General features: G+C 44.7%; 1 protein-coding gene across 4 annotated transcripts; it reads right to left on the reverse strand.

The window, feature by feature from the left end:
• Positions 1–621: 621 nt before the first annotated feature.
• On the reverse strand, positions 622–25800 carry LOC144326246 (rab-like protein 6). 4 transcript variants are annotated; one of them, XM_077922801.1, is made up of 15 exons: positions 25591–25799; positions 18305–18439; positions 16250–16297; positions 16100–16155; positions 15921–16012; positions 14656–14796; positions 12917–13022; positions 10196–10299; positions 8858–9087; positions 7768–7876; positions 7525–7680; positions 6576–6768; positions 3926–4103; positions 2776–2834; positions 2391–2689 (listed from the first exon to the last, which is right to left on the reverse strand). In XM_077922801.1, exons 1-15 carry the CDS (start codon positions 25718–25720, stop codon positions 2531–2533), a joined length of 1896 nt encoding a protein of 631 aa, XP_077778927.1. In that variant the 5' UTR covers positions 25721–25799; the 3' UTR covers positions 2391–2530. The 4 variants fall into 4 exon arrangements, with proteins under 4 accessions (XP_077778924.1, XP_077778925.1, XP_077778927.1 ...); XM_077922800.1 differs by having other exon boundaries at positions 3926–4115; XM_077922798.1 differs by lacking the exon at positions 3926–4103 and having other exon boundaries at positions 622–2689; positions 25591–25800.
• Between the last annotated feature and the right edge of the window lie 1258 nt (positions 25801–27058).

Below are 27058 nucleotides of genomic sequence, written 5' to 3' on the forward strand. Positions count from 1 at the left end.
TGCCCAGGGAACTCTGGGAGTTGCTTGGAAGGAGAGGCGCCCGGCGAAAACTAAGGTTCCCACAGCACCGCGTTCGAGATGGATCATGGGAACTGTAGTTTGCTAGGAGGCGCCTCAGAGAACTACAACTCCCTTTTTCCTATTGGTCTCTACTTTCCGGCGCCCCTGAGCATGCTATCGTTCCCATGGCGCCACTGAACGTACTACAGTTCCCAAGGTGCTCCTAGAACTACGGTTCCCACTTCCACCCTTCTTCCCAGGGAACTCTGGGAGTTTCAGCTGCCGGGAAGGAGAGGCGCCCGGTGAAAACTAAGGTTCCCAGAGCACTGCGTTCGAGATGGATCATGGGAACTGTAGTCCTTTCCTATCGGCCTCTGGCACCTCCTAGCAATCGGCGCCCCTCGGCATACTACAGTTCCCAAGCGGCGCAGAACATACTACAGTTCCCAAGGCGCCGCTGGACGTACTACCGTTCCCAAGGCGCCGCTGAACGTACTACCGTTCCCATCAACAGCCAATCCTTCTTTCCGATGGGTCTTGGGCACCTCCTAGGTGTTGGCACCCCTGAGCATACTATAATTCCCAAGCGTACTATAATTCCCAAGGTGCCACTGAGCGTACTACGGTTCCCAAGGTGCTTGCACCGCTGGAGTTTATTCAGGCATCCTTTCCACAAAGCAAGGCGGTCCGGAAACCGGGCGCCGCGCCCTGGCGCGCTACGGTTCCCGTTCGGAAAACAGGCGCCGAAGAGGAGACGGAGGCAGGAGGCCTTGTGCAGCCGGGGAGGAAGGGAGGGAGGGAGGGAGGGAGGGAGGGAGGAGGAGAGATGGAGAGGAAAAAGGGAAGGAGAAAGAGGAAAAGGAAATGAGGGGAAATGGGAGAGGAAAGAGGAAGAAGGGAAAGGAAGAGGAAGGAGAGAGAGGAAGGGGGAAGAGGAAGGAAGGAAGGAAGGAAGGAGAAAGAGGAAAAGGAAATGGGAAATGAAAGAGGAAGAATGCAGAGGAAGAGGAAAGAGGAAGAAGGGAAAGGAAGGAGGAGGAAGAAGGGAAGGGAAGAGGAAATGGATGGAAGGAAGGAAGGGGGACAAGGAAAGAAAGAAGGAAGGAAGGAGAGGAAGGAAGGAAGGGAGGAGGAGGAAGGGGGGAAGAGGAAGGGAGGGAGGGAGAGAGGAGGAGGGAAGAAGGAAGGAAGGAAGGAGAAAGAGGAAAAGGAAATGAGGGGAAATGGGAGAGGAAGAAGGAAGAGGAAGGAGAGAAAGGAAGAGGAAGGAAAGAAGGAAAAGGGAGAGGAAAGAGGAAGAATGGAAGGAGGAAAAGTAAATGAGGGGAAATGGGAAAGGGAAGAGGAAGGATGAAGAATGGAAAGGAGGGGAGGAGAAAGAGGAAATGAGGGAAAGTGGGAGAGGAAAGCGGAAGAAGGGAAAGGAAGGAGGAAGAAGAAGGGGGGAAGGGAAGAGGAAATGGAAGGAAGGAAGGAAAGAAGGGGGACAGAAAGAAAGGAGGGAGGGAGGGAGGGAGGAAAGGAAGAGGAAAAGGAAAGAAAGATGGAGAGAAAGGGGAGGAGAAAGAGGAAATGAGGGAAATTGGGAGGGAAAAGAATGGAAGGAGGAAGAGGAAAATGAAGAGGAAATAAGGGAGTTTGGGAGAGGGAAGAGGAAGGAGAGGAGGAAGAGGAAAAGGAAATAGGACAAGGAAAAAGAAGGAAGGAAAGAAGGAAGGAAGAGGAAGGAGGGGGAAAGGAAAAGGAAGGGGAGGAGAAAGAGGAAAAGGAAATAAGGGGAAATGGGAAAGGAAAGAGGAAGAATGGAAAGGAAGAGGAAGGAAGGGGAGGAGAAAGAGGAAAAGGAAATAGACAGGACAAGGAAAAAGAAGGAAGGAAAGAAGGAAGGAAGAAGGGGAGGAGAAAGAGGAAATGAGGGAAATTGGGAGAGGGAAGAGGAAGAATGGAAAGGAAGAGGAAATAGATGAGATGAAGAGGGGAAGGAGGATGTTGAAATGGAGGAGGAAGTGGAAGAAGGGGAAAGGGGAGGAAGGAAGGGAGGAAGGAGAGAGGGAAGGAAAAGAAGGAAGGAAGGAAGGACCAGAGGAGAGGAAGAAGGGAGAGAAATGGGGAGCAGAGAGGGGGAAGAGGAAGAAGGAGGGAAGTGGGGACGTAGAGGAAGTGGCAAACAGGAAGGGGAAGCGCCGCCCCCTTTTTTGAAGGGATCAACCAGTCCGGAAAGAGGGAGGATACCTGAGTCTGTTCCATGCGCCCGGAAACGGGGAGTGGCCCCAAAGCAGGAAGTAAGGGGCGGGACTTCCTGTTCCTCCGGCGCCGCCCCTGGAAGCAGCACAAAGTCCACGGAAAACGCCGGAAGGGCCTTTTTTTTCGGTGGGCGGGGTCACAGCAAAAAGGCGGGGTCACATGCACCGCAGGAAGTCCGGCCCCCAGGCAGACCTGTCCGTCAAAAGCAGCAGCGTCCGTCCGAAACGTTGGGGGGCGGGACTCCTTTCCCGGAAGGGGAGGAGCCTCCCGTCGGAAATGGGCGGGGCTAGAGCTCCTCGTAGTCCCCGCCCCCCCGGGCCGGCCCCGCCCCCAGAAAGGCCTCCAGCTCGTCCAGGGGGCTGGCCTTGGCTTTGGCCCGCCCCTTCCTGCGCCCTTCCGCTTCCTCCTTGGGCTTCTTGGGGCGGGTCTTCCTCTTCTTCTCTTCCTGCGGGGAGAAAGAGAGAGAGAGGCAGGAAGTGAGGGGGCGGGAACTTCCTGTGGCGCCCGGCCGCTCTAGGGTTCCCAGCCTACCTCTTTGCTGCTCCGCTTCTTCTTCTTCTTCTTCTCCTTGGAAGGCGGCTTGTCCGGATCTGGAAAGGGAAAGAATATTCGTTTAATCTCCTTTTTTTATTATTATATTTCATTATCTATAATATTAAATTAACATGTAATTAAAATTTATCTTTAATATTATTACTATTACTATTATTTATTAATTTATATCATTTTATTGTTTTGTTTTATTTTCATTTATTATTATATTATATTATATTATATTATATTATATTATATTATATTATATTATACTACTACATTATTATTATATTTCATTATCTATAATTTTTAATTAAAATTTAATTAAAATTTATCTTTAATATTATTACTTTTTCTGTTATTTATTAATTTATTTATTTATATATTTTTTTATTTTTTTTATTAGATTAGATTAGATTAGATTACTACATTATTATTATATTTTATTATCTATAGTATTAAATTAAAATTTAATTAAAATTTACATTTAATATTATTACTATTAGGGTATAATTATTATTATCATTATCCTTAGTATTATTGCTATTACTATTATTAAACTGTCATTATTACTATGGGGGTATAAATATTATTATTATTATTTTTAGGGTATAAATATCATTATCATTATTATATAAGTATCATTATTATTAGGGCATAAATATCATTACCATTATTATTATTATTTAAATGTCATTATTACGATGAGGGTATTATTATTATTATTATTATTATTATTATTATTATTATTATTATTATTATTATTATATTTATTATTATTATTATTATTATTATTATTATTATTATTATTATTATTATATCATTATTACTATTAGGGTATAAATATCATAATCATCATCATTACTATTCTTAAAATATGATTACTATCAGAGTATAAAGATCATGATTACTATTAGGAGATAAATATGATTATTATTATTACCATTATTATTATTATTATTATTATTATTATTATTATTAGGGTATAAATATCATAATCATCATCATTACTATTCTTAAAATATGATTACTAAGAGTATAAAGATCATGATTACTATTAGGAGATAAATATGATTATTATTATTACCATTATTATTATTACCATTATTATTATTATTATTATTATTATTATTATTATTATTATTACCTTCCTCGCTGCTCTCCTTCCGGGGCGTCGGCTCCTCCAATCCCAGCCCAAAGAGATCCGCCTCGTTCTTCGGCCGGAAGGCGGGGAGGGCCGGCGGGGGCGGGGCTGGGGGCCGGGGGGGCGGGGCCGTGCCGGGGTCCGAGGCGTCCGATAGGTCCGAGAGGGCGGGGAAGTGGTCCTGCAAAGGAGGCTGGGAGAAGAGCCCGTCCCTTATTTCCTTATTCTTTCCCCAAAGGATTCTGGGAGTTGTAGTTTGAGGCTGCTAAGGCGCCCTCTAGTCCCCCCCAAAGGATTCTGGGAAATGTAGTTTCAGGCTTCTAGGGCGCACTATTCCCCTTTCAACACAGCAAAGGATTCTGGGAGACATAGTTTGAGGCTTCTAGTCCCCCAAAGGATTCTGGGAAATGTAGTTTGAGGCTTCTAGCTCCCCAAAGGAGTCTGGGAAATGTAGTTTGAGGCTTCTAGTCCCCCAAAGGATTCTGGGAAATGTAGTTTGAGGCTTCTAGCTCCCCAAAGGAGCCTGGGAGATGTAGTTTGAAGCTTCTATGGCGCCCTCTAGTCCCCCCAAAGGATTCTGGGAAATGTAGTTTCAGGCTTCTAGGGTGCACTATTCCCCTTTCAACACAGCAAAGGATTCTGGGAGTTGTACTTTGAGGCATCTAAGGCGCCCAAAGGATTCTGGGAGCTGTAGTTTGAGGTTTCTAAGGTGATCTTTTCCCTTTTCAGCAAAGCAAAGGATTCTGGTAGACATAGTTTGAGGCTTCTAGTCCCCCAAAGGATTCTGGGAGTTGTAGTTTGAGGCTTCTAGTCCCCCAAAGATTCTGGGAAATGTAGTTTGAGGCTTCTAGCTCCCCAAAGGAGTCTGGGAGTTGTAGTTTGAGGCTTCTAGTCCCCCAAAGGATTCTGGGAGTTGTAGTTTGAGGCTTCTAGTCCCCCAAAGGATTCTGGGAAATGTAGTTTGAGGTTTCTAAGGCGCTCAATTCCCCTTTCAACTTAGCAAAGGATTCTGGGAGTTGTAGTTTGAATCTCCTAAGGCGCCCTCTAGTCCCCGCAAAGGATTCTGGGAGATGTAGCTTGAGGCTTCTAGTCGCCCAAAGGATTCTGGAAAATGTAGTTTGAAGCTTCTAAGGCTCTCTATTCCCCTTTCATTATTATTTCCCCCAAAGGATTCTGGGAGACGTAGTTTGAGGCTTCTAGTCCCCCAAAGGATACTGAGAGTTGTAGTTTGAGGCTTCTAGTCCCCCAAAGGATTATGGGAAATATAGTTTGAGGCTTCTAAGGCGCTCTATTTCCCTTTCAAAACAGCAAAGGATACTGGGCGTTGTAGTTTGAGGCCGCTAAGGCGCCCTCTAGTCCACCAAAGGATTCTGGTAGTTGTAGTTTGAGGCTTCTAGTCCCCCAAAGGATTCTGGGAAATGTAGTTTGAGGCTTCTAGCTCCCCAAAGGAGTCTGGGAGTTGTAGTTTGAGGCTTCTAGTCCCCCCAAAGGATTCTGGGAAATTTAGTTTGAGGCTTCTAGTCCCCCAAAGGATTCTGGGAAATGTAGTTTGATTCTCTTAAGGCGCTCTCTAGTCCCCCAAAGGATTCTGGGAAATGTAGTTTGAGGCTGCTAAGGCTCTCTATTCCCCTTTCATTATTATTTCCCCCAAAGGATTCTGGGAGTTGTAGTTTGAAGCTAAGGCACCCCCTAGCCCCTCAAAGGAGTCTGGGAGTTGTAGTTTGAGGCTGCTAAGGCGCTCTATTCCCCCAAAGGATTCTGGGAGTTGTAGTTTGAAGCTAAGGCACCCCCTAGCCCCTCAAAGGAGTCTGGGAGTTGTAGTTTGAGGCTGCTAAGGCGCTCTATTCCCCCAAAGGATTCTGGGAGTTGTAGTTTGAAGCTTCTAAGGCCCTCTAGTCCCCCCCAAAGGATTCTGGGAGTTGTAGTTTGAGCCTTCTACTCCCCCAAAGGAATCTGGGAGTTGTAGTTTGAGGCTTCTAGTGCCCCCAAAGGATTCTGGGAGACGTAGTTTGAGGCTTCTAAGGCGCCCAAAGGATTCTGGGAGTTGTAGTTTGAGGCGTCTAGCCCCCCAACGGATTCTTGGAAATCTAGTTTGAAGCTGCTAAGGCTCCCTATTCCCCTTTCATTATTATTTCCCCCAAAGGATTCTGGGAGTTGTAGTTTGAAGCTTCTAAGGCCCTCTAGTCCCCCAAAGGATTATGGGAGTTGTAGTTTGAGGCTTCTAAGGCACCCAAAGGATTCTGGGAAACATAGTTTGAGGCTCCTAGTCCCCCAATGGATTCTGGGAGTTGTAGTTTGATTCTCCTAAGGCGCCCATAGGATTCTGGGAGATGTAGTTTGAGGCTTCTAGTCCCCCAAAGGATTCTGGGAAATGTAGTTTGAGGCTGCTAAGGCTCTCTATTCCCCTTTCATTATTATTTCCCCCAAAGGATTATGGGAGTTGTAGTTTGAGGCTTATAGTCCCCCCAAAGGATTCTGGGAAATATAGTTTGAGGCTTCTAGCTCCCCCCCAAAGGATTCTGGGAGATGTAGTTTGAGGCATCTAACGCACCCAAAGGATTCTGGGAGATGTAGTTTGAGTCATCTAAGGCACCCTCTAGCCCCCCCAAGGATTCTGGGAGTTGTAGTTCCCCCACGCCCGGCGCCCACTCACCCCCCTGGCGTCGGCCGAGGCGTCGCTCTCGAACTCGGGGTCGTCCATGACGAAGGAGAGCATCTGCGCCGCCACCGGCCCCTCGGGGTCGCTCTCCGACTCCTCGCCGGGCGCCGGGAGGGTCCGGGTTCCGGAAGGTTCCGCCGGGGGCCGGGCCGGGGCCGGGTCCGACCTCAAAGACGGGGAGGCGGGGCTGGGTAACGAGAGTCAGGATCATGTAATTATCGTTACGGCGAAAAGAAATTCATAATGGTGCTTCTAATTAAATTAGAATAATGATTTTCATTGCCATGACAATTGTCATTAGCGTTAATTAACAATTATGGATGAAATTATCATCGTTAATCACCAAATCACAAATTATTATCGTTATAGTGAAATGGAATTCATCATTAGGGTTCTAATTAAACTATAATCATTATCATTACCATTACAATTATCATGATCGTAATAACGATCATTATGTTGATCATGACAATTATCATCATATAATAATAATAATAATAAGACAAATAAAACTAATGATAATACTAATAAGACTAATAAAACTAATAATAATAATAAAATAATAATAATAATAATAATAATAAGATAAATAAAACTAATGATAATACTAATAAAACTAATAATAATAATAATAAATAAGACAAATAAAGCTAATGATACTAATAAAACTAGTAAAACTAATAATAATAATAATAAGACAAATAAAACTAATGATAATACTAATAAAACTAATAATAATAATAATAATAATAAAATAATAATAATAATAATAAAAATAATAATAAGATAAATAAAACTAATGATAATACTAATAAAACTAATAATAATAAAAAATAAGACAAATAAAACTAATGATAATACTAATAAAACTAATAAAACTAATATTATTATTATTATTATTAAAAATAATAGTGATAATATTAATATTCTTAATTATTCCGACCCTTTCTTCCCCTCCGGCTCCGGCGCGACGTCTTCGTCCCCCAGGATGGCCAATCCGCCCGCCGGCCGCTCCTCCTCTTCCTCGCTGGAGATCGCCCCGTCTTTGCCGGGGGGCGGCGCCCCGAGTTCGAGTCTCCCTCCAGTCTCCTCTTCATTTCTGCAGGGAGGAACGGGTTAAGGGCGGGCGGGGGTCTCGGGTTCGGGGGGGGGGAACCCCCTCCCCGATCCCCCCCACACACCTTACCTGCCGTTTTGCGGGGGTCCGGCGGGGGGCGCCCCCTTTTCCCGGGGGTCCTCCAGGAACGCCCCCTCCAGCCGGTCGTCCGGGGCAAAGTCCTCCACCGTTGGGGGGTCTGCGCCCGGTTTTGGGGGGGGGGAGAAAAATGGCATCCCTGATCATCCGTCCCCCCGAAAAAATTATTACTATTAGGGTCTAAATATCATTATTATTAATAGTATTATTAGTATTATTTTTACTATTATTATGAAGGGACATCGTCCCCGATCATTTCCCCTAATAATATAATAACCCTAATAATATCATCACATAAAAATTATTATTAGAGTATCATAATCCCCCCAAAAAATTGCACGCCGATTGTCCCCCCATAAAATTATCACTATTAGGGTATAGATGATAATAATAATAATAATAATAATAATATTACAATAATGATAATAATAATAATAATAATAATAATAATAATAATAATAATAATAATAATACAATTATGATGATGATGATGATAATAATAATAATAATAATATTACAATTATGATAATGATAATGATAATGATAATAATAATAATAATAATGGTAATTTAATGATAATGATAATAATAATAATGATAATGATATTACAATGATGATGATAATGATGATGATAATAATAATAATAATACGATGATGATAATAATATAATGATAATGATGATAATGATAATAGTAGTAATAATAATAATAATAATAATACAATGATGATAATAATAATAATAATAATAATAATAATAATAATAATAATAATAATAATATAATGGTAATAATAATGATAATAATAATATTACAATGATGATAATGATAAGAATAAGAATATAATGATGATAATAATGATATTAATAATAATAATAATATAATGATGATAATAATAATATTACAATGATGATAATAATAATCTAATGAGGCTGATAATAATAATAATAATAATAATAATAATAATAATAATAATAATATTACAATCATGATGATAATAATAATAATATAATGATGATGATAATAATAATAATGATAATAATAATATTACAATAATGACAATGATAATAATATATGACGCTCACCGGCGGCCGCCCCGAAGATCCTGGCGATGAAGCCGCGCCGGGGGGCGGCTGGGGGGGCTGGGGCCGGGGCGGCGGGTGTTTGGGGGGGGCTTTGGGGGGTCTCGGTGGGGTTGGGGGTCCCCGGGTCAGACCCCCCCTCCGGGGCGTTGTCGGGGGGCGGCTGGGGTCCCGGCGAGGGGGTCTCGGGGGACGGCGCCCCCCGGCTGCGGGCCTCCATGGCTTCCAGGAATCTGTGGGGTGAATGGTTATTAAGAAGCATTAATAAACCATTGGTAAGCCTTAATCAACCATTGATAAGCCTTAATCAACCATTGATAAGCCTTAATCAACCATTAATAAGCCTTAATAAACCATTAATCAGCATTGATAAACCATTGGTAAGCCTTAATAAACCATTAATCAGCATTAATAAACCATTGGTAAGCCTTAATAAACCATTAATAAGCATTGATAAACCATTGGTAAGCCTTAATAAACCATTAATCAGCATTAATAAACCATTGGTAAGCCTTAATAAACCATTAATAAGCATTAATAAACCATTGATAAGCATTAATAAGCATTAATAAACCATTGATAAGCATTAATAAGCCTTTGCATGATTCATATTAATATTATTAATCAGCGTTCACATGATGTATTATTCATATTGTTCATATTCATTCATATTATTGATATTATTAACAGGCATTCACATGATTAATATTATTCATATTATTAGGAAGCATTCACGTTATTGATATTATTCATATTGTTAATATTCATTCGCGCAACTGATATTATTAACAGGCATTCACATGATTAATATTATTCATATTATTAAGAAGCATTCACGTTATTCCTATTATTAATAAGAATCTACATTACTCATATTATTAATAAGCATTCATGTTATTGACATTATTAATAAGAATTTACATTATTAATATTATTAATAAACATTCACATTATTGACATTATTAATAAGCACTCACATTATTGATATTATTAATAAGCCTTCACATTATTAACCACCCACATAATTAATATTAATAAGCATTCCCATTGATCTTATGAATAAGCATTCATATTATTCATAAGAATTCATGTAATTGATCTTATGAATAAGCATTCACATTAATAATATTATTCATAAGAATCCACATTCTTCATCTTAGTAAGACTATTAAGCATTCACATTATTAATATTATTCATTCATACTCTTCATATTCTTAATCAGCATTCAGATTATTGACATCATCAATAAGCATTCACACTATTCATATTATTATCCTTATTTTATTATTGAATCATTATTAATAATAATAATTAACATTATTAATAAGCATTCATCTTACATCTCATAGTTCTGGTCCTCCGTCTCCTGCTGGACCGACAGCTCCTCTAGTGTGGCGTCGATGTCTAATTGGTTCGTTTCCAGCTGACGAAGGAGCGTCTCTCTCTGGGGGGAGAATATAGAAAGAGGATTTCAAGGGGGGGGGGAATCCAAATTCCAAATAGGAATATTCAGCAACGGACGCAAAACGTCTCCTCCAAGGTATATCGTAGATGGATTTATATATTTATAATATATAATATATATTAATAATATATATGTAAATATATTTAGGTATTTCTAATATACAGTGGTGCCTCGCAAGACGAAATTCATTCGTTCCGCGAGTTTTTCCGTCTTGCGATGCACGGTTTCCCATAGGAATGCCTTGAAAATCAATGTAATAAAATATAGCTTCAGGAGCTAGATTTCTCAGTGCGGGGAGTTCATTCAAGGCAATGCAGCTTGAGGAGCTAGCTTTCTTAGAGCGGGGAGCTCCTAAAATTCAATTTAAAAAAAAAACCAGCTTGAGGAGCTAGCTTTCTCGCTGCGGGGAGCTCCCACCTCATGCAATGCAATACAATGTAGCTTGAGGAGCTAGCTTTCTCAGAGCGGGGAGATCCTGCCTTGTGCAATGCAATAAGGAATAATGCAAGAAGAAATAGCTTGAGCAGCTATGTTTCTCAGAGCAGGGAGTTCATTCAATGCAATGGAATTAAACAGAACTTCAGGAGTTCCTTCTCCTGCAATGCAATCAAAAATAGCTTGAGGAGCTAGCTTTCTCGCTGCGGGGAGCTCCTCCCTCATGCAATGCAATAAAATACAGCTTGAGGAACTAGATTTCTAAGAGCGGGGAGCTCCTAAATTCAATTCAAAAACAGCTTGAGGAGCTAGCTTTCTCGCTGCGGGGAGCTCCTACCTCATACAATGCAATGCAATGCAATACATCACAATACAATGCAATACAATATGGCTTGAGGAGCTAGCTTTCTTGCTGCGGGGAGCTCCTGCCTCATACAATACAATACAATGCAATGCAATGCAATGCAATGGAAGGCAATGCAGCTTGAGGAGCTGGCTTTCTGGCTGCGGGGCGCGCCCCCCTCACCTGTTGATCTTGCGGATCAGGTCCCTCACGTCGTCGGGCAGGATGACCCGGTGCCTCGCAAGACGAAATTCATTCGTTCCGCGAGTTTTTCCGTCTTGCGAAGCACGGTTTCCCATAGGAATGCCTTGAAAATCAATCAATGCGTTCCTGGGGAAACCGCCTTCAGACCAGGTCCGGGGGGGGGGGGGGGGGGACGGACAAGGGCTTTTCTTCCCACCCCCCAGCATTTTTAAAAACCCCGGGAGAGCGGAGGGCTTCCCTCCCAAAGGGAAAACCCTTTCGTCTCGCGGGTTTCCCGTCTTGCGAGGCGTTCGTCTGGCGGGGCACCACTGTAGACGTAAATCGATTTCTACGGGGCATGAAAGGATCAAATTTCACAGCCTGCAAGGGCGGAAACGAGGTCCGAGGCGGCGTTCTTACGCCGAGCGGAATTACTATGGGCAAAAAGGGAGGAGGCAAATCATAAATCTTGGCATTGTCGAGAAAAAGAAGGAAGATTTCCTGATCTGCGGTGGGAATGTAAAAAAGGAAAGAACTGGGAAATGATAGATCATATCTATCTATCTATGTAATTAATATATATAATAAGATCTATGTAATATATATGTAATATAATATATAATCTATGTAATATATATAATAAGATCTATGTAATATATATGTAATATAATATATAATCTATGTAATATATATGTTATATATATATATATATATATATATATATATATGAGACTTTTTTTAAAAAAAAAAAGAAGCATTTTTACTTGGTATTAATAGGCAAGATGTTAATTTCTTTTTCTGTGCAAAAACTGCGGCAAGACTGTTGTTAGCCCAGAAATGGAAACAAGATGAATGAAATATGGGAAAGGAGTGAAAAAAGATGAATGAAGGCATGAAAGATGGGAAAGGAGTGAAAAAAGATGAATGGATGCATGGAAGATGGGAAAGGCATGAAAAAAGATGAATGAAGGCATGAAAGATGGGAAAGGAGTGAAAAAAGATGAATGGATGCATGGAAGATGGGAAAGGCGTGAAAAAAGATGAATGAATGAAAAAGGAGTGAATGAATGCATGAAAGATGAAAAAAGGAGTGAAAAAAGATGAATGAAGGCATGAAAGATGAAAAAAGGAGTGAAAAAAGATGAATGAAGGCATGAAAGATGAAAAAAGGAGTGAAAAAAGATGAATGAATGCAGGAAAGATGGGAGTGAAAAAACATGAATGAATGCAGGAAAGATGGGAGTGAAAAAAGAGGAATGAATGCAGGAAAGATGAAAAAAGGAGTGAAAAAAGATGAATGAAGGCATGAAAGATGAAAAAAGGAGTGAAAAAAGATGAATGAAGGCATGAAAGATGAAAAAAGGAGTGAAAAAAGATGAATGAATGCAGGAAAGATGGGAGTGAAAAAACATGAATGAATGCAGGAAAGATGGGAGTGAAAAAAGAGGAATGAATGCAGGAAAGATGAAAAAAGGAGCGAAAAAAGAGGGATGAATGCAGGAAAGATGGGAAAGGAATGACAGCGGATTATGTGGGAAATGCAAAGAAATCTGAATGGGTCGGGGAGACGGCGGGTTGGGTTCCGAGGGTCATCCAGCCTGACCCCGATTGGAGGGGAGGATTCGCACTGGTTACCTGCAGCTGCAGGAAGGGGATGTTGAAGAACTTGTGGAGGTACTTGAGGCCGAAGCTGTTCTTCATGGAGGACTCGGCGTAGCGGACGTAGGAGGCGCCGGGCGGCCTGGGGGGAGAGGGAAGGAGGGGCCTGAGGAGCTAGGTTTCCCGCTGCGGGGAGTTCGCTCAAGGCAAGGCAATCGAAGATAACCTGAGGAGCTGGATTTCTCGGTGCGGGGAGTTCGTTCAATGCAATGCAATAGAACATAGCTTGAGGAACTAGATTTCTTAGAGCAGGGATCTCCTAAAAAGGAACTAAAAACCCCTTGAGGAGCTAGATTTCTCGGTGCGGGGAGTTCATTCAATGCAATGCAATGCAGGTTGAGGAGCTAGCTTTCTCAGTGCGGGGAGTTTATGCAATACAATGTAATAAAATATAGCTTCAGGGGCTAGATTTCTCAGTGCGGGGAGTTCATTTGATGCAATGCAGCTTGAGGAGCTAGCTTTCTTAGAGCGGGGAGCTCCTAAAATTCAATTAAAAAAACCAGCTTGAGGAGCTAGCTTTCTCGCTGCGGGGAGCTCCTCCCTCATGCAATGCAATGCAATGTAATACAAGACAAGACAAGACAAGACAAGACAATGCAATCAAATAGAGCTTGAGAAACTAGATTTCTCAGAGCAGGGAGTCCATTCAATCTTGAGGAGCTAGCTTTCTCGCTGCGGGGAGCTCCTACCTCATGCAATGCAATACAATACAGCTTGAGGAGCTAGCTTTCTCAGAGCAGGGAGTCCATTCAATGCAATGCAAGGCAATACGGCTTGAGGAACTAGCTTTCTCGCTGCGGGGAGCTCCTACCTCATACAATACAATACAATGCAATGCAATACAATACAGCTTGAGGAACTAGATTTCTCAGAGCAGGGAGTCCATTCAATGCAAGGCAATATGGCTTGAGGAGCTGGCTTTCTCGCTGCGGGGAGCTCCTACCTCATACAATACAATACAATGCAATGCAATACAATACAGCTTGAGGAACTAGATTTCTCAGAGCAGGGAGTCCATTCAATGCAATGCAATATGGCTTGAGGAGCTAGCTTTCTCGCTGCGGGGAGCTCCTGCCTCATACAATGCAATGCAATACAATATAGCTTGAGAAACTAGATTTCTCAGTGCAGGGACTTCATTCAATACCATACAATACAGCTTGAGGAGCTAGCTTTCTTGCTGCGGGGAGCTCCTACCTCATGCAATGCAATACAATGCAATGCAAGGCAATATAGCTTGAGAAACTAGATTTCTCAGAGCAGGGATTTCATCCAATGCAATCCAATGAAAACCACCTTGAGGAGCTGGCTTTCTCGCTGCAGGGAGCTCCTGCCTCACACAATGCAATCCAATGCAATGCAATACAGCTTGAGGAACTAGATTTCTTAGAGCGGGGAGCTACTAAAATTCAATTAAAAACAGCTTGAGGAGCTAGCTTTCTCGCTGCGGGGAGCTCCTACCTCATGCAATGCAATGCAATAGAATACAATACAAGGCAAGGCAAGGCAAGGCAATGCAATATAGCTTGAGAAACTAGCTTTCTCAGAGCAGGGAGTCCATTCAATTCAATGCAATGCAATAGGGCTTGAGGAGCTGGCTTTCTGGCTGCGGGGAGCTCCTACCTCATACAATACAATACAATGCAATGCAATGCAATGCAATACAATATAGCTTGAGGAGCTGGCTTTCTGGCTGCGGGGCTTTCCCCCCTCACCTGTCGATCTTGCGGATCAGGTCCCGGACGTCGTCGGGCAGGATGACCCGGTGCTCGCCCATGTCCCGGTGGTTGCCCAGGACGCAGACGGGGACGTGGTTGGGGACCTTGGGCAGCTCCCGCAGGACGTAGTTGAAGGTCCTGAACGGGGGGGAGAAGAAGGGGGGTCAGGGTGGCGGGTTCGAGGGGAGGGAATTGGGTGAGGTTGCGGGTTCGAGGGGCCGCCTTGGAGGGCGGTGGAAGGTTGGAGGGGCCGCCCGAGGGTGGGGCTGGGTGTTCGAGGGCCGCCCTGGGGTGGGTCGTTGTCCTGGGTTCGAGAGGCCACCCTGGGGTGCAGGGTGGCGGGTTCGAGGGGCCGCCCTGGGGTGGGGGTGCGGGTTCAAGGGCCACCCTGGGGTGGGCTATTGTCCTGGGTTCGAGGGGACGCCCTGGAGTATGGGGTTCCGGGTTCGAGGGGCTGCCTTGGGGTGGGTCATTGTCTTGGGTTCGAGGGGCCGCCTTGGGTGGGGTTCCGGGTTCGAGGGGCCGCCTTGCTGTGGGGTTGGGGGTTTGAGAGGCCGCCTTGGGGTGGGGTTGCGGGTTCAAGGGGCCGCCTTGAGTTGGGTCATTGTCTCAGGTTTGAGGGGCCGCCCTGGGGTGAGTCATTGTCCTGGGTTCATGGGGCCGCCCGGGGGTGGGGTTGCGGGTTCAAGGGGCAACCCTGGGGTTGGGTGTTTGAGGGACCACCCTGGGGAGCGGGGTTCTGGGTTCGAGGGGCCACTCTGGAGTGAGGGGTTGCGGATTTGAGGAGCCGTCCTGGGGTGGGGTTGCGGGTTCGAGGGGCCGCCCTGGAGGTGGGGGGTCAAGGGGCCACCATGGGTTTCGGGTTCGAGGGGCCGCCCTGGGTTCAGGGTTCAAGGGCCCGCCCTAGAGTTGGGGGTTCGAGGAGCCGCCCTGGGGTGGGGTTGAGGGTTCGAGGGGCGGTCCTGGGTTCTGGGTTCAAGGGCCCGCCCTAGAGTTGGGGGTTTGAGGGGCCGCCCTGGGCTTCCGGGTTCGAGGGACCGCCCTGGAGTTCTGGGTTCGAGGGCCTGCCCTGGGGTTGGGGGTTAGAGGGGCCACCCTGGGGAAATGGGTTCGAGGGGCTGTCCTGGGTTCAGGGTTCAAGGGCCCGCCCTGGAGTTGGGGGTTGAAGGGGCCACCCTGGGCTTCCGGCTTCGAGGGGCCGCCCTGGAGTTGGGGGTTCGAGGGTCCGCCCCGGGGGGTTGCGGGTTCGAGCCCCGCCTCACCACTGCTTGGTGATGTCAAACATCATGACCACGCCGTTGCAGTTCTTGTAGACGTCCAGGAACTCGGCGTCCAGGGCCAGGGCCGCCTCGGCCTCGGGTTCGAGAGAGAGAGAAGAGACTTAGCAGGGGCCGGGGGGTCTCTAAGGGGGGGGAGAGGGAGACTCGAACCCGGGGCTCACCTCCTGGGAGGGGTCGTTCTCCAGCTTCAGCCCGTCGCCTCGCCTCTTGCACTTGCCTGCGGCGCCAAAAGGAGAGTTAAAAAGGGCGGCCGGGAGCGGGGTCCGTTTGGATGTCCTCCCGGGGTCCCACCACCCGGACAAGAGGCTCACCTTTGTCGACGACGTCCCAAACTTCGACCTTGACGATGTCGTCGGTCGCTAGGGAAAGGGGGAAAGGAAAGAGGAAGGGGAATTGGTACCACTCTACTTCCTGCTTCCTCCCGCCTCCTTCCTCCTTCCTGCTACTTCCTGCTTCCTCCTGCATCCTTCCTCCTTCCTGCATCCTTCTACTTCCTGCTTCCTCCTTCCTCCTCCTCCTTCAAGCATCCTTCTACTTCCTGTCTCCTCCTGCCTCCTTCCTCCCTCCTCCTCCTGGAAGCATCCTTCTACTTCCTGCTTCCTCAAGCATCCTTCCTCCTTCCTGCATCCTTCTACTTCCTGCTTCCTCCTGCCTCCTCCTCCTCCTTCCTGCATCCTTCTACTTCCTGCTTCCTCCTGCCTCCTTCCTCCTCCTCCTGGAAGCCTCCTTCTACTTCCTGCTTCCTGCCTCCTTCCTCTTCCTCCTTCCAGCAACCTTCTACTTCCTGTCTCCTCCTGCCTCCTTCCACCTCCTCCTGGAAGTATCCTTCTACTTCCTGCTTCCTCCTGCCTCCTTCCTTCTCCTCCTTCCAGCATCCTTCTACTTCCTGCTTCCTCCTGCATCCTTCCTCTTCCTCCTTCCAGCATCCTTCTACTTCCTGCTTCCTCCTGCCTCCTTCCTCCTCCTCCTTCCAGCATCCTTCTACTTCCTGCTTCCTCCTGCCTCCTTCCTCCTCCTCCTTCCTGCATCCTTCTACTTCCTGTCTCCGCCTGCCTCCTTCCTCCTCCTGGAAGCATCCTTCTACTTCCTGCTTCCTCCTGCCTCCTTCCTCCTCCTCCTTCCTGCATCCTTCTACTTCCTGTCTCCTCCTGCATCCTTCCTCGTCTTCCTGGAAGCATCCTTCTACTTCCTGCTTCCTCCTGCCTCCTTCCTCCTCCTCCTGTAAGCATCCTTCTACTTCCTGCTTCCTCCTGCCTCCTTCCTCCTCCTCCCGGAAGCATCCTTCTACTTCCTGTCTCCTCCTCCATCCTTTCTCCTCTTCCCAGAAGCCTCCTTCTACTTCCTGTCTCCTCCTGCATCCGTCCTCCTTCTCCTTTCAGCATCCTTCTACCTGCTTCCTCCCTCCTTCCAGCATCCTTCTACTTCCTGCTTCCTCCTACATCCTTCTTCCTCCTCCTTGAAGCATCCTTCTACTTCTTGCTTCCTCCTGCATCCTTCCTCCTCCTCCTCCTTCCTGCATCCTTCCTCCTCCTCCTCCTTCCTGCATCCTTCCTCCTCCCCCTGGAAGCATCCTTCTACTTCCTGTCTCCTCCTGCATCCTTCCTCCTCCTCCCGGAAGCATCCTTCTACTTCCTGCTTCCTCCTGCATCCTTCCCCCTCCTCCTCCTTCCTGCATCCTTCCTCCTCCTCCTTCAAGCCTCCTTCTACTTCCTTCTCTTCCTGCCTCCTTCCTCCTCCTCCTGGAAGCATCCTTCTACTTCCTGCTCCCTCCTGCATCCTTCCTCCTCCTCCTGGAAGCATCCTTCTACTTCCTGCTTCCTCCTGCATCCTTCCTCCTCCTCCTGGAAGCATCCTTCTACTTCCTGTCTCCTCCTACATCCTTCCTCTTCCTCCTCCTTGGGTACCACTCTTCCTCCTTCCAGCATCCTTCTACTTCCTGCTTCCTCCTGCATCCTTCCTCCTCCTCCTTCCAGCATCCTACTTCCTGCTTCCTCCTGCATCCTTCCTCCTCCTCCTTCCAGCATCCTTCTTCTTCCTGTCTCCTCCTACATCCTTCCTCTTCCTCCTCCTTGGGTACCACTCCTCCTTGAAGCATCCTACTTCCTGTCTCCTCCTGCCTCCTTCCTCCTCCTCCTTCCAGCATCCTTCCTCCTCCTCCTTCCAGCATCCCTCCACTTCCTGCTTCCTCCGGCCTCCTTCCTCCTCCTCCTTGGGCATTAATATTTCTAATAAGGCTATCATTTAGGTTTGTTGCTCTTATATATATTACAATGTCGTGAAAACCAATTTAATACAAATTTTTTCGGGGGCGAAAGGAAGCAGGATTCGAACGCAGGACCCGGCTCCGCCGCGCGCCCCAGACTCACTCTTGTAGTTCCAGTGGATGCTGGTGACCTGGATTTCCTGCGTCGGGACGTAGGCGTCGAGGAACTTCTTCCCCTGCAGCCGGTGCCACAAGGTGGTTTTGCCCGTGTTGCGGTCGCCCCGGATGACGATCTTCACTGGGGGGAATAAAAAGAAATAGAACCATGAGAAATAGAAATAGAAAGGGAGAAATAGATGAAGAAATAGAAAGGGAAGAAGAGAATGGGAGAAAAATAAAGAGAATAAACGAATAATATCACCCAGGATGACGATCTTCACTGCGGGGATAAAAAGAAATAGAATAATGGGAAATAGAAAGGGAGAAATAGATGAAGAAATAGAAAGAGAAGAAGAGAAGGGAAGAAAAATAAAGAGAATAAATAGAATAATATCACCCAGGATGACGATTTTCACTGCGGGGATAAAAAGAAATAGAACCATGAGAAATCATGGAAGGAGAACGTCAGAAACAGATGAAGAAAGAGAAGAAGAGAAGGGAAGAAAAAAAAAGAGAATAATCGAATAATATCACCCAGGATGACGATCTTCACTGCGGGGATAAAAAGAAATAGAACCATGAGAAATAGAAATAGAAAGGGAGAAATAGATGAAGAAATAGAAAGAGAAGAAGAGAAGGGAAGAAAAATAAAGAGAATAAACGAATAATATCACCCAGGATGACGATCTTCACTGCGGGGAAACGGGAATAAAGAGAGAAAAGAAATAAGAAGGAGAAGAAATAGAAATAGAAATAGGAAGTAAAAAATAGATTGAAAAATAGAGATGGAAGAATAGAATAGAAGCATAAGAAATAGAATAAGAAGAAATAGAATAGAATTAGAATTAGAAATAGAACAGAATTAGAAAGAGGACGTAAGAAATAGAAGAAGAAATAGAACGAGGAAGTAAGAAATAGAAGAAGAAGATACAGAAAGAGAATAGAATAGAAGAAAAAGAAATAGAATAATAGAATAATAGAAATAGAAGAATAGAATAATATTCTATTATTATATTATATTATTATTATATTATATTATTATCGCCCCGCATGACAATCTTCACTGCGGGGAAATGGGAATAAAGAGAATAGAATAAGAAGAAATGGGAAGTAAGAAATAGATTAAGAAAGAGAAAGAGAATATATAATAATAGAATAGAAGAATAAGAAATAGAAGAACAGAATAAGAAGAAATGGAAAGAGGAAGTAAGAAATAGATTAAGAAAGAGAAAGGGAATAATAGAAGAATAGAATAGAAGAATAAGAAATAGAAGAACAGAATAAGAAGAAATGGAAAGAGCAAGTAAGAAATAGATTAAGAAATAGAAAGAGAAGAATAGAATAGAGGAATAGGAAATAGAAGAACAGAAGAAGAAGAAATACCGTATTTTTCGCTCGATAACACGCACCCGGCCATAACACGCACCTAGTTTTTAGAGGCGGAAAACAAGGGGAAAAATATATTCTAAACGAAACGGCGGATGTCTGATTTTTGTGGGTCACGCTGTGGCCACAGACGTGTGACCTGACGGTGAGTTTGGGGTGACCCAGTGCCAAGATCCTGCGGGTCCACGTGGATCCGTGCTTTGCAACCACGTGAATGAAGGAGCTGTCAGTCATGTATGATGAAGGAAGGGCAAAGCCGCCAACTCCTATAGGGCCTAGGTGCCTTCACCGCCCCCCCCCCATTAAATATTTGAGGGAGTCGTCCTCCCCCCATGCTGATGGGCATTGCCATTCGTATAAGGTACCAGCGGCGGCGTAGCGTGGGGGGTGCAGGGGGGGGCCGGCCGCACCGGGCGCAACATCTGGGGGGGACACGTGGAGAGAAACAGCGGCGGCCGAGCGGGAGACTCTCCCGTTGTCACTGCAACGCTCCGGGGAGGGGGCGAGGGAGGGAGTCGGGTGGAAACGCGCGCCCCCCCCAAGCCGCATCTTTGCGGGGGTTGGGGGGCGAAGCCGCCGGGTATCTGCGCCCCAAATTGGGGCGACCGCAAAAAGCCACCCTGCCAGCAGCAAGGCTCCCTTCGAGGAAGCTGCGATCCTCTTTCCAATTAAGTGCCCCCCACCCCACCCCAGCTCAGTTCAGGGGGCGGTGGATTTCCCGGGTCTCTTGTCCCTTAGAGCAGTGTTTCCCAACCGGTGTTCCGCGGCACACTAGTGTGCCGTGAGACGTTGCCTAGCGTGCCGTGGGAGGGAGGCGGGCGAGTCGGGCGGCGAGAGGCGGGGCGGCGGCGGCGAGCACACGCGGGGCGGCGAGCGAGCTCCCTCCCACATCCCATCGCCGTGAATGCAGGCTTTCGCTGAAGCCTGGAGAGCGAGAGGGGTCGGTGCGCACCGACCCCTCTTGCTCTCCAGGCTTAAGGAAGCTATCCCCCCAGCCGCGCAAGCTCCCAGAGCGATGCCAAAGCTGCGCGCACCTTCGCCATCGCTCTCCGCCCCGCTCTGGGGGCTGGGGACGGGAGAAGCTCCGGCTTCCCCCGCCCCCAGCCCGCGCAAGGTCCCAGAGCGATGGCGAAGGTGCGCACACCTTCGCCATCGCTCTCTGACCTGCTCTGGCGGCTGGGGGCGGGGGAAGCTCGGGCTTCCACCACCCCCAGCTCCTGCAAGCTCCGGGAGCAATGGCAAAGGTGCGCTCACCTTCGCCATCGCTTTCAGACCCTTTCTGGGGGCTGGGGGTGGGGGAAGCTCTGGCTTCCCCCACCTCCAGCCCCGCAAGCTCTGGGAGTGATGGCGAAGGTGCGCTCACCTTTGCCATCGCTCTCGGACCCTTTCTGGGGGCTGGGGGCCGGGGAAGCTCGGGCTTCTCCCGCCCCAGCCCCACGTCTGGGGGGGGGAAATAATTTTTTCCCCTTTATTTTCCCCCCCCCAAATCTAGGTGCGTCCTATAGGGCGAAAAATACGGTAGTCAATATAGGCACAGAGTTAATTTTTTAAACATTTTCTAATGGTGGTGTGCCTCGAGATTTTTTTCATGAAACAAGTGTGCCTTTGCCCAAAAAAGGTTGGGAAACACTGCCTTAGAGGGCGCCTCTCATCACCCCGCCATTCTGAGACTTCCCCCCGCATTTGCTTTCCCGCTCAGGAAAGCGCGCGCGGCCCCGGCTGGGTCGGCCGCACCTGGCGCAACATCTGGGGGGTGAGGGGGCGCGAATCCACGGCTTAGGGGGCGCAATTTCCTTGCCTTGCCCCGGGTGCTGGCAACCCACGCTAGGCCGCTGGGTACCAGTGTGCATGGTCTTGAGATCATTGCACTCTGTCCGATGGGGCTTACCTGTACCTGCCCCCCCCCAAAAAAAAAGTTGGAAGAGGGAGGGAGGGAAGAGAGATGGAGAGCTCACATTTGTCCTAGGCAAAGCAGCCAACACCTATGGGTCTAGGTGCCTTCACCCCCCCCCCATTAAATATTTGAGGGAGTCATCCCCCACCCCCCGTTGTGGTACGGGAGTGGGGCTTACCTGGCTGCCCCCCCAATATTTTGGAAGAGGGAGGGAGGGAAGGAAGAGAGAGGGGGAACTGCCCCTGTCTTCTGCTCTGGTCAGACCTCACCTGGAGGACTGTGTCCAGTTCTGGGCACCCCAGTTCAAGGAGGACACTGACAAACTGGAACGTGTCCAGAGGAGGGCAACCAAACTGGTCCAAGGCCTGGAAACGATGCCTTATGAGGAACGGCTAAGGGAGCTGGGCATGTTTAGCCTGGAGAAGAGGAGGTTAAGGGGTGATATGATAGCCATGTTCAAATATATAAAAGGATGTCACATAGAGGAGGGAGAAAGGCTGTTTTCTGCTGCTCCAGAGAAGCGGACACGGAGCAATGGATCCAAACTACAAGAAAGAAGATTCCACCTAAACATTAGGAAGAACTTCCTGACAGTAAGAGCTGTTCGACAGTGGAATTTGCTGCCAAGGAGTGTGGTGGAGTCTCCTTCTTTGGAGGTCTTGAAGCAGAGGCTTGACAACCATATGTCAGGAGTGCTCTGATGGTGTTTCCTGCTTGGCAGGGGGTTGGACTCGACGGCCCTTGTGGTCTCTTCCAACTCTATGATTCTAGGATTCCCTTTTTGCTCGTCAGGAAAGCAGAGTAAGAGCCGCTTACATGCGTGTAAGGGGGAGCCAAGCTCCTCCTGCCTGCATTCGCTCCACACATTACCTTTTTGGGGGGGGAACTGAGTGTTACGGTGCGAAAAGTACGGTAATCTTTCTTTGTTTTGTTCCTATGTTTATCTACCGAAAATAATAAATATTATTGGGGGGGGGGGAAGAAATGTTGTACTAAACTATTTAGTAAACTACCGGGATGTCAGAGTTTTTTACCTCCTGGTTTTATTTTACCTCCTGGTTTTATTTTACCTCCTGGTTTTATTTTAGCTCCTGGAGGAGGAGGAAGGATGCAGGAGGAAGCAGGAAGTAGAAGGTTTTGTTTTTTGTTTTTTTGCTGCTGGTTGCTTAAATTTTATTTTTATTAAAATTAATTACATTCTTCATATTCATCCATGTTATTCACATTCTTCATATTCATCCATATTATTCACATTCTTCATATTCGTCCATATTATTCACATTCTTCATATTCATCCATATTATTCACATTCTTCATATTCATCCATATTATTCACACTATTAATATTCATCCATATTATTCACACTATTAATATTCATTCTTATCATTCACATTATTAATATTCACATTATTAATATTCATTCATATTATTCACATTATTAATACTCATTCATCTTATTCCTAAGCATTCATTTTATTCACATTATTCTTATCCTTCATATTATTATTATTATTATTATTATTATTATTATTATTATTCCTCAAGCATTAAATTTATTCATATTATTCTTATCCTTCATATTATTATAATTATTACTCCTCAAGCATTACATTTATTCATATGATTCCTAAGCCTTCACTTTAGTCACATTATTCTTATGCTTCATATTATTATTATTATCCCTCAAGCATTAAATTTATTCATATTATTCTTATCCTTCACATTATTATTATTATTATTATTATTATTCCTCAAGCATTAAATTAATTCACATTCTTAATATTCATTCACATTCTTAATATTCCTTCATATGATTCCTAAGCCTTCACTTTATTCACATTATTCTTATCCTTCATATTATTATTATTATTATTATTATTATTATTATTCACATTCTTATTTAATTTAATTCTTATTTAATTTAATTTATTCATATGATTCACATTCTTAATATTCCTTCATATGATTCCTAAGCATTCATTTTATTCACATTATTCTTATCCTTCATATTATTATTATTATTATTATTCACATTCTTATTTAATTTAATTCTTATTTAATTCTTTAATTTAATTTATTCATATTATTCACATTCTTAATATTCCTTCATATGATTCCTAAGCCTTCATTTTATTCACATTATCCTTCATATTATTATTATTATTCCTCAAGCATTACATTTATTCATATGATTCATAAGCCTTCATTTTATTCACATTATCCTTCATATTATTATTATTATTATTATCATCATTATTATTATTATTCCTCAAGCGTTACATTTATTCCTCTTATTCCTAAGCCTTCCCTTTATTCACATTATTCTTATCCTTCATATTATTATTATTCCTCAAGCATTAAATTTATTCATATTATTTCACTTTATTCACATTATTCTTATCCATATTATTATTATTATTCCTCAAGCATTAAATTTATTCATATTATTTCACTTTATTCACATTATTCTTATCCATATTATTATTATTATTCCTCAAGCGTTACATTTATTCCTCTTATTCCTAAGCCTTCACTTTATTCACATTATTCTTATCCTTCATATTATTATTATTATTATTATTATTATTATTATTCCTCAAGCATTAAATTTATTCCTCTTATTCCTAAGCCTTCACTTTATTCACAATATTCTTCTCCTTCATATTATTATTATTATTATTATTATTATTATTATTATTATTCCTCAAGCATTAAATTTATTCCTCTTATTCCTAAGCCTTCACTTTATTCACAATATTCTTCTCCTTCATATTATTATTATTATTATTATTATTATTCCTCAAGCCTTACATTTATTCCTCTTATTCCTAAGCCTTCACTTTATTCACAATATTCTTCTCCTTCATATTATTATTATTATTATTATTATTATTCCTCAAGCATTAAATTTATTCATATGATTCCTAAGCCTTCACTTTATTCACATTATTCTTATCCTTCATATTATTATTATTCCTCAAGCATTCAATTTATTCATATTATTTCACTTTATTCACATTATTCTTATCCATATTATTATTATTCTTCCTCAAGCGTTACATTTATTCCTTTTATTCCTAAGCCTTCACTTTATTCACATTATTCTTATCCTTCATATTATTATTATTATTATTATTATTCCTCAAGCGTTACATTTATTCCTTTTATTCCTAAGCCTTCACTTTATTCACATTATTCTTATCCTTCATATTATTATTATTATTATTATTATTCCTCAAGCGTTACATTTATTCCTCTTATTCCTAAGCCTTCACTTTATTCACATTGTTCTTCTCCTTCATATTATTATTATTCCTCAAGCATTAAATTTATTCATATTATTTCACTTTATTCACATTATTCTTATCCATATTATTATTATTCTTCCTCAAGCATTACATTTATTCCTCTTATTCCTAAGCCTTCCCTTTATTCACATTATTCTTATCCTTCATATTATTATTATTCCTCAAGCATTCAATTTATTCATATTATTTCACTTTATTCACATTATTCTTATCCATATTATTATTATTCTTCCTCAAGCATTACATTTATTCCTCTTATTCCTAAGCCTTCCCTTTATTCACATTATTCTTATCCTTCATATTATTATTATTCCTCAAGCATTAAATTTATTCATATTATTTCACTTTATTCACAATATTCTTCTCCTTCATATTATTATTCTTATTATTCTTCCTCAAGCATTAAATTTATTCCTCTTATTCCTAAGCCTTCACTTTATTCACATTATTCTTCTCCTTCATATTATTCTTATTATTATTCTTCCTCAAGCCCTACATTTATTCCTCTTATTCAGAAGCCTTTTTCATCTGATTGAGATAAGCCTTCCTCGAATTCGCCTTCCTCACTCACTGTTATACTGGGCATCTTATTATTATTATTATTATCATTATAATTATTATTATTCTTCCTCAAGCCTTAACTTCCTTCACATTCCTCAGCAGCCTTCCCTTTCTTCCCCTTCTCCGCCTCCCTCACTCACTGTTATACTGGACGCCCTTGGCGAAGCGCCGCTGCAGCGCCTGGTTCATGGACTGCAGGCCGGGCGGGATGGGCTTCTCCCGGGCCGCGCCCGCCTCCGAGCCCACCAGCTTCTTCAGGGCCGAGAACATCCCGCCCGCCGCCTCAAAAACCTCGCCTCAGAACGACGACGACGCCATCTTGGGCCGTCTTCTTCCTCCTCGCTGGTGACGACTTCCGGCGAGGGACGGCGGCCGGAGAGGGACATAGTTGACGCCGCAGCCAATCAGGAGCCGGGGAAGGGGGAAGGAGGAGGGATCATGCCATGACGGGCAGCCGCCGCCATTTTGGACCGTTTTCTTTGTCGCTTAGCGACGGAGGAGGGACGGCGGCCGACGAGGGACATAGTTGACGCCGCAGCCAATCAGGAGCCGGGGAAGGGGGAAGGAGGAGGGATAATGCGATGACGGGCGGCCGCCGCCATTTTGGACCGTTTTCTTTGTCGCTTAGCAACGGTGGCGGCTTCCGGTGGGGGACGGAGGCCGAAGAGGGACATAGTTGACGCCGCAGCCAATCAGGAGCCGGGGAAGGGGGAAGGAGGAGGGATCATGCGATGACGGGCGCCGCCGCCATTTTGGACCGTTTTCTTTGTCGCTTAGCGACGGAGGAGGGACGGCGGCCGCCGAGGGACATAGTTGACGCCGCAGCCAATCAGGAGCCGGGGAAGGGGGAAGGAGGAGGGATAATGCGATGACGGGCAGCCGCCGCCATTTTGGACCGTTTTCTTTGTCGCTTAGCAACGGAGGAGGGACGGCGGCGGACGAGGGACATAGTTGACGCCGCAGCCAATCAGGAGCCGGGGCTTCGGTGACGTCGGAAGGACGACGGTGGCCAGAGAGGGGCAAGGGGGGAAAGCCGCGGCGGCCATCTTGGCGGAGGCAACGGCTAAGCGGGGTTTAAGCCAATCAGGCGCCGGCGAAGGGAAAGGAGGAAGGACAATTCGATGACGTGCGAAGGGGCAACCGCGGCGGCCATCTTGGCAGAGGCAACAGCAGGGGCGGGTTTCAGCCAATCAGGAAGCGGGGACGGGAAGCGAGGAGGGACAATTCGATGACGTGAACAGCCAGACGGCGGCCGGAGAGGGGCAAAAATTGACATTTTCCACATATAGTAAGAAAGATAAATGATAGGTTTGTGTGTATATATATGAGTTAAGGCCATATATATAGGAATTAAATCAGTCCTCCGCTAAATTAGGCCCTTAATGGTTTGGGACTACAACTCCCAGCATCCCCCAACATGGCTCCCGTCCGCGCGGCATGACGGGAGTTGTAGTCCCGTAAAGCGTTAGCCTAGGCCTGAATTAAAGAAATACGTAATAAAAACGTAAATGAAAGAGCGACCGGCGAGAAAGGGAATTATTATTATTATTATTATTATTATTATTATTATTATTATTATTATTATTATTATTATTATTATTATTATTA

Source organism: Podarcis muralis, chromosome W (genome assembly GCF_964188315.1).
Source record: "Podarcis muralis chromosome W, rPodMur119.hap1.1, whole genome shotgun sequence".
NCBI lineage: Eukaryota > Metazoa > Chordata > Lepidosauria > Squamata > Lacertidae > Podarcis > Podarcis muralis.

Bases quoted from the DNA above. Each gene is read 5' to 3' on its own strand.
- LOC144326246 (XM_077922798.1), bottom strand. From the start codon at position 25,720: ATGTTCTCGGCCCTGAAGAAGCTGGTGGGCTCGGAGGCGGGCGCGGCC. The intron at 13,023-14,655 runs GTGAGGGGGGAA...CTCTCCCCCCAG, and splicing joins CTGATCCGCAAGATCGACAG to GCCGCCCGGCGCCTCCTACG. The intron at 7,877-8,857 runs GTGAGCGTCATA...AACCGGGCGCAG, and splicing joins GATCTTCGGGGCGGCCGCCG to ACCCCCCAACGGTGGAGGAC.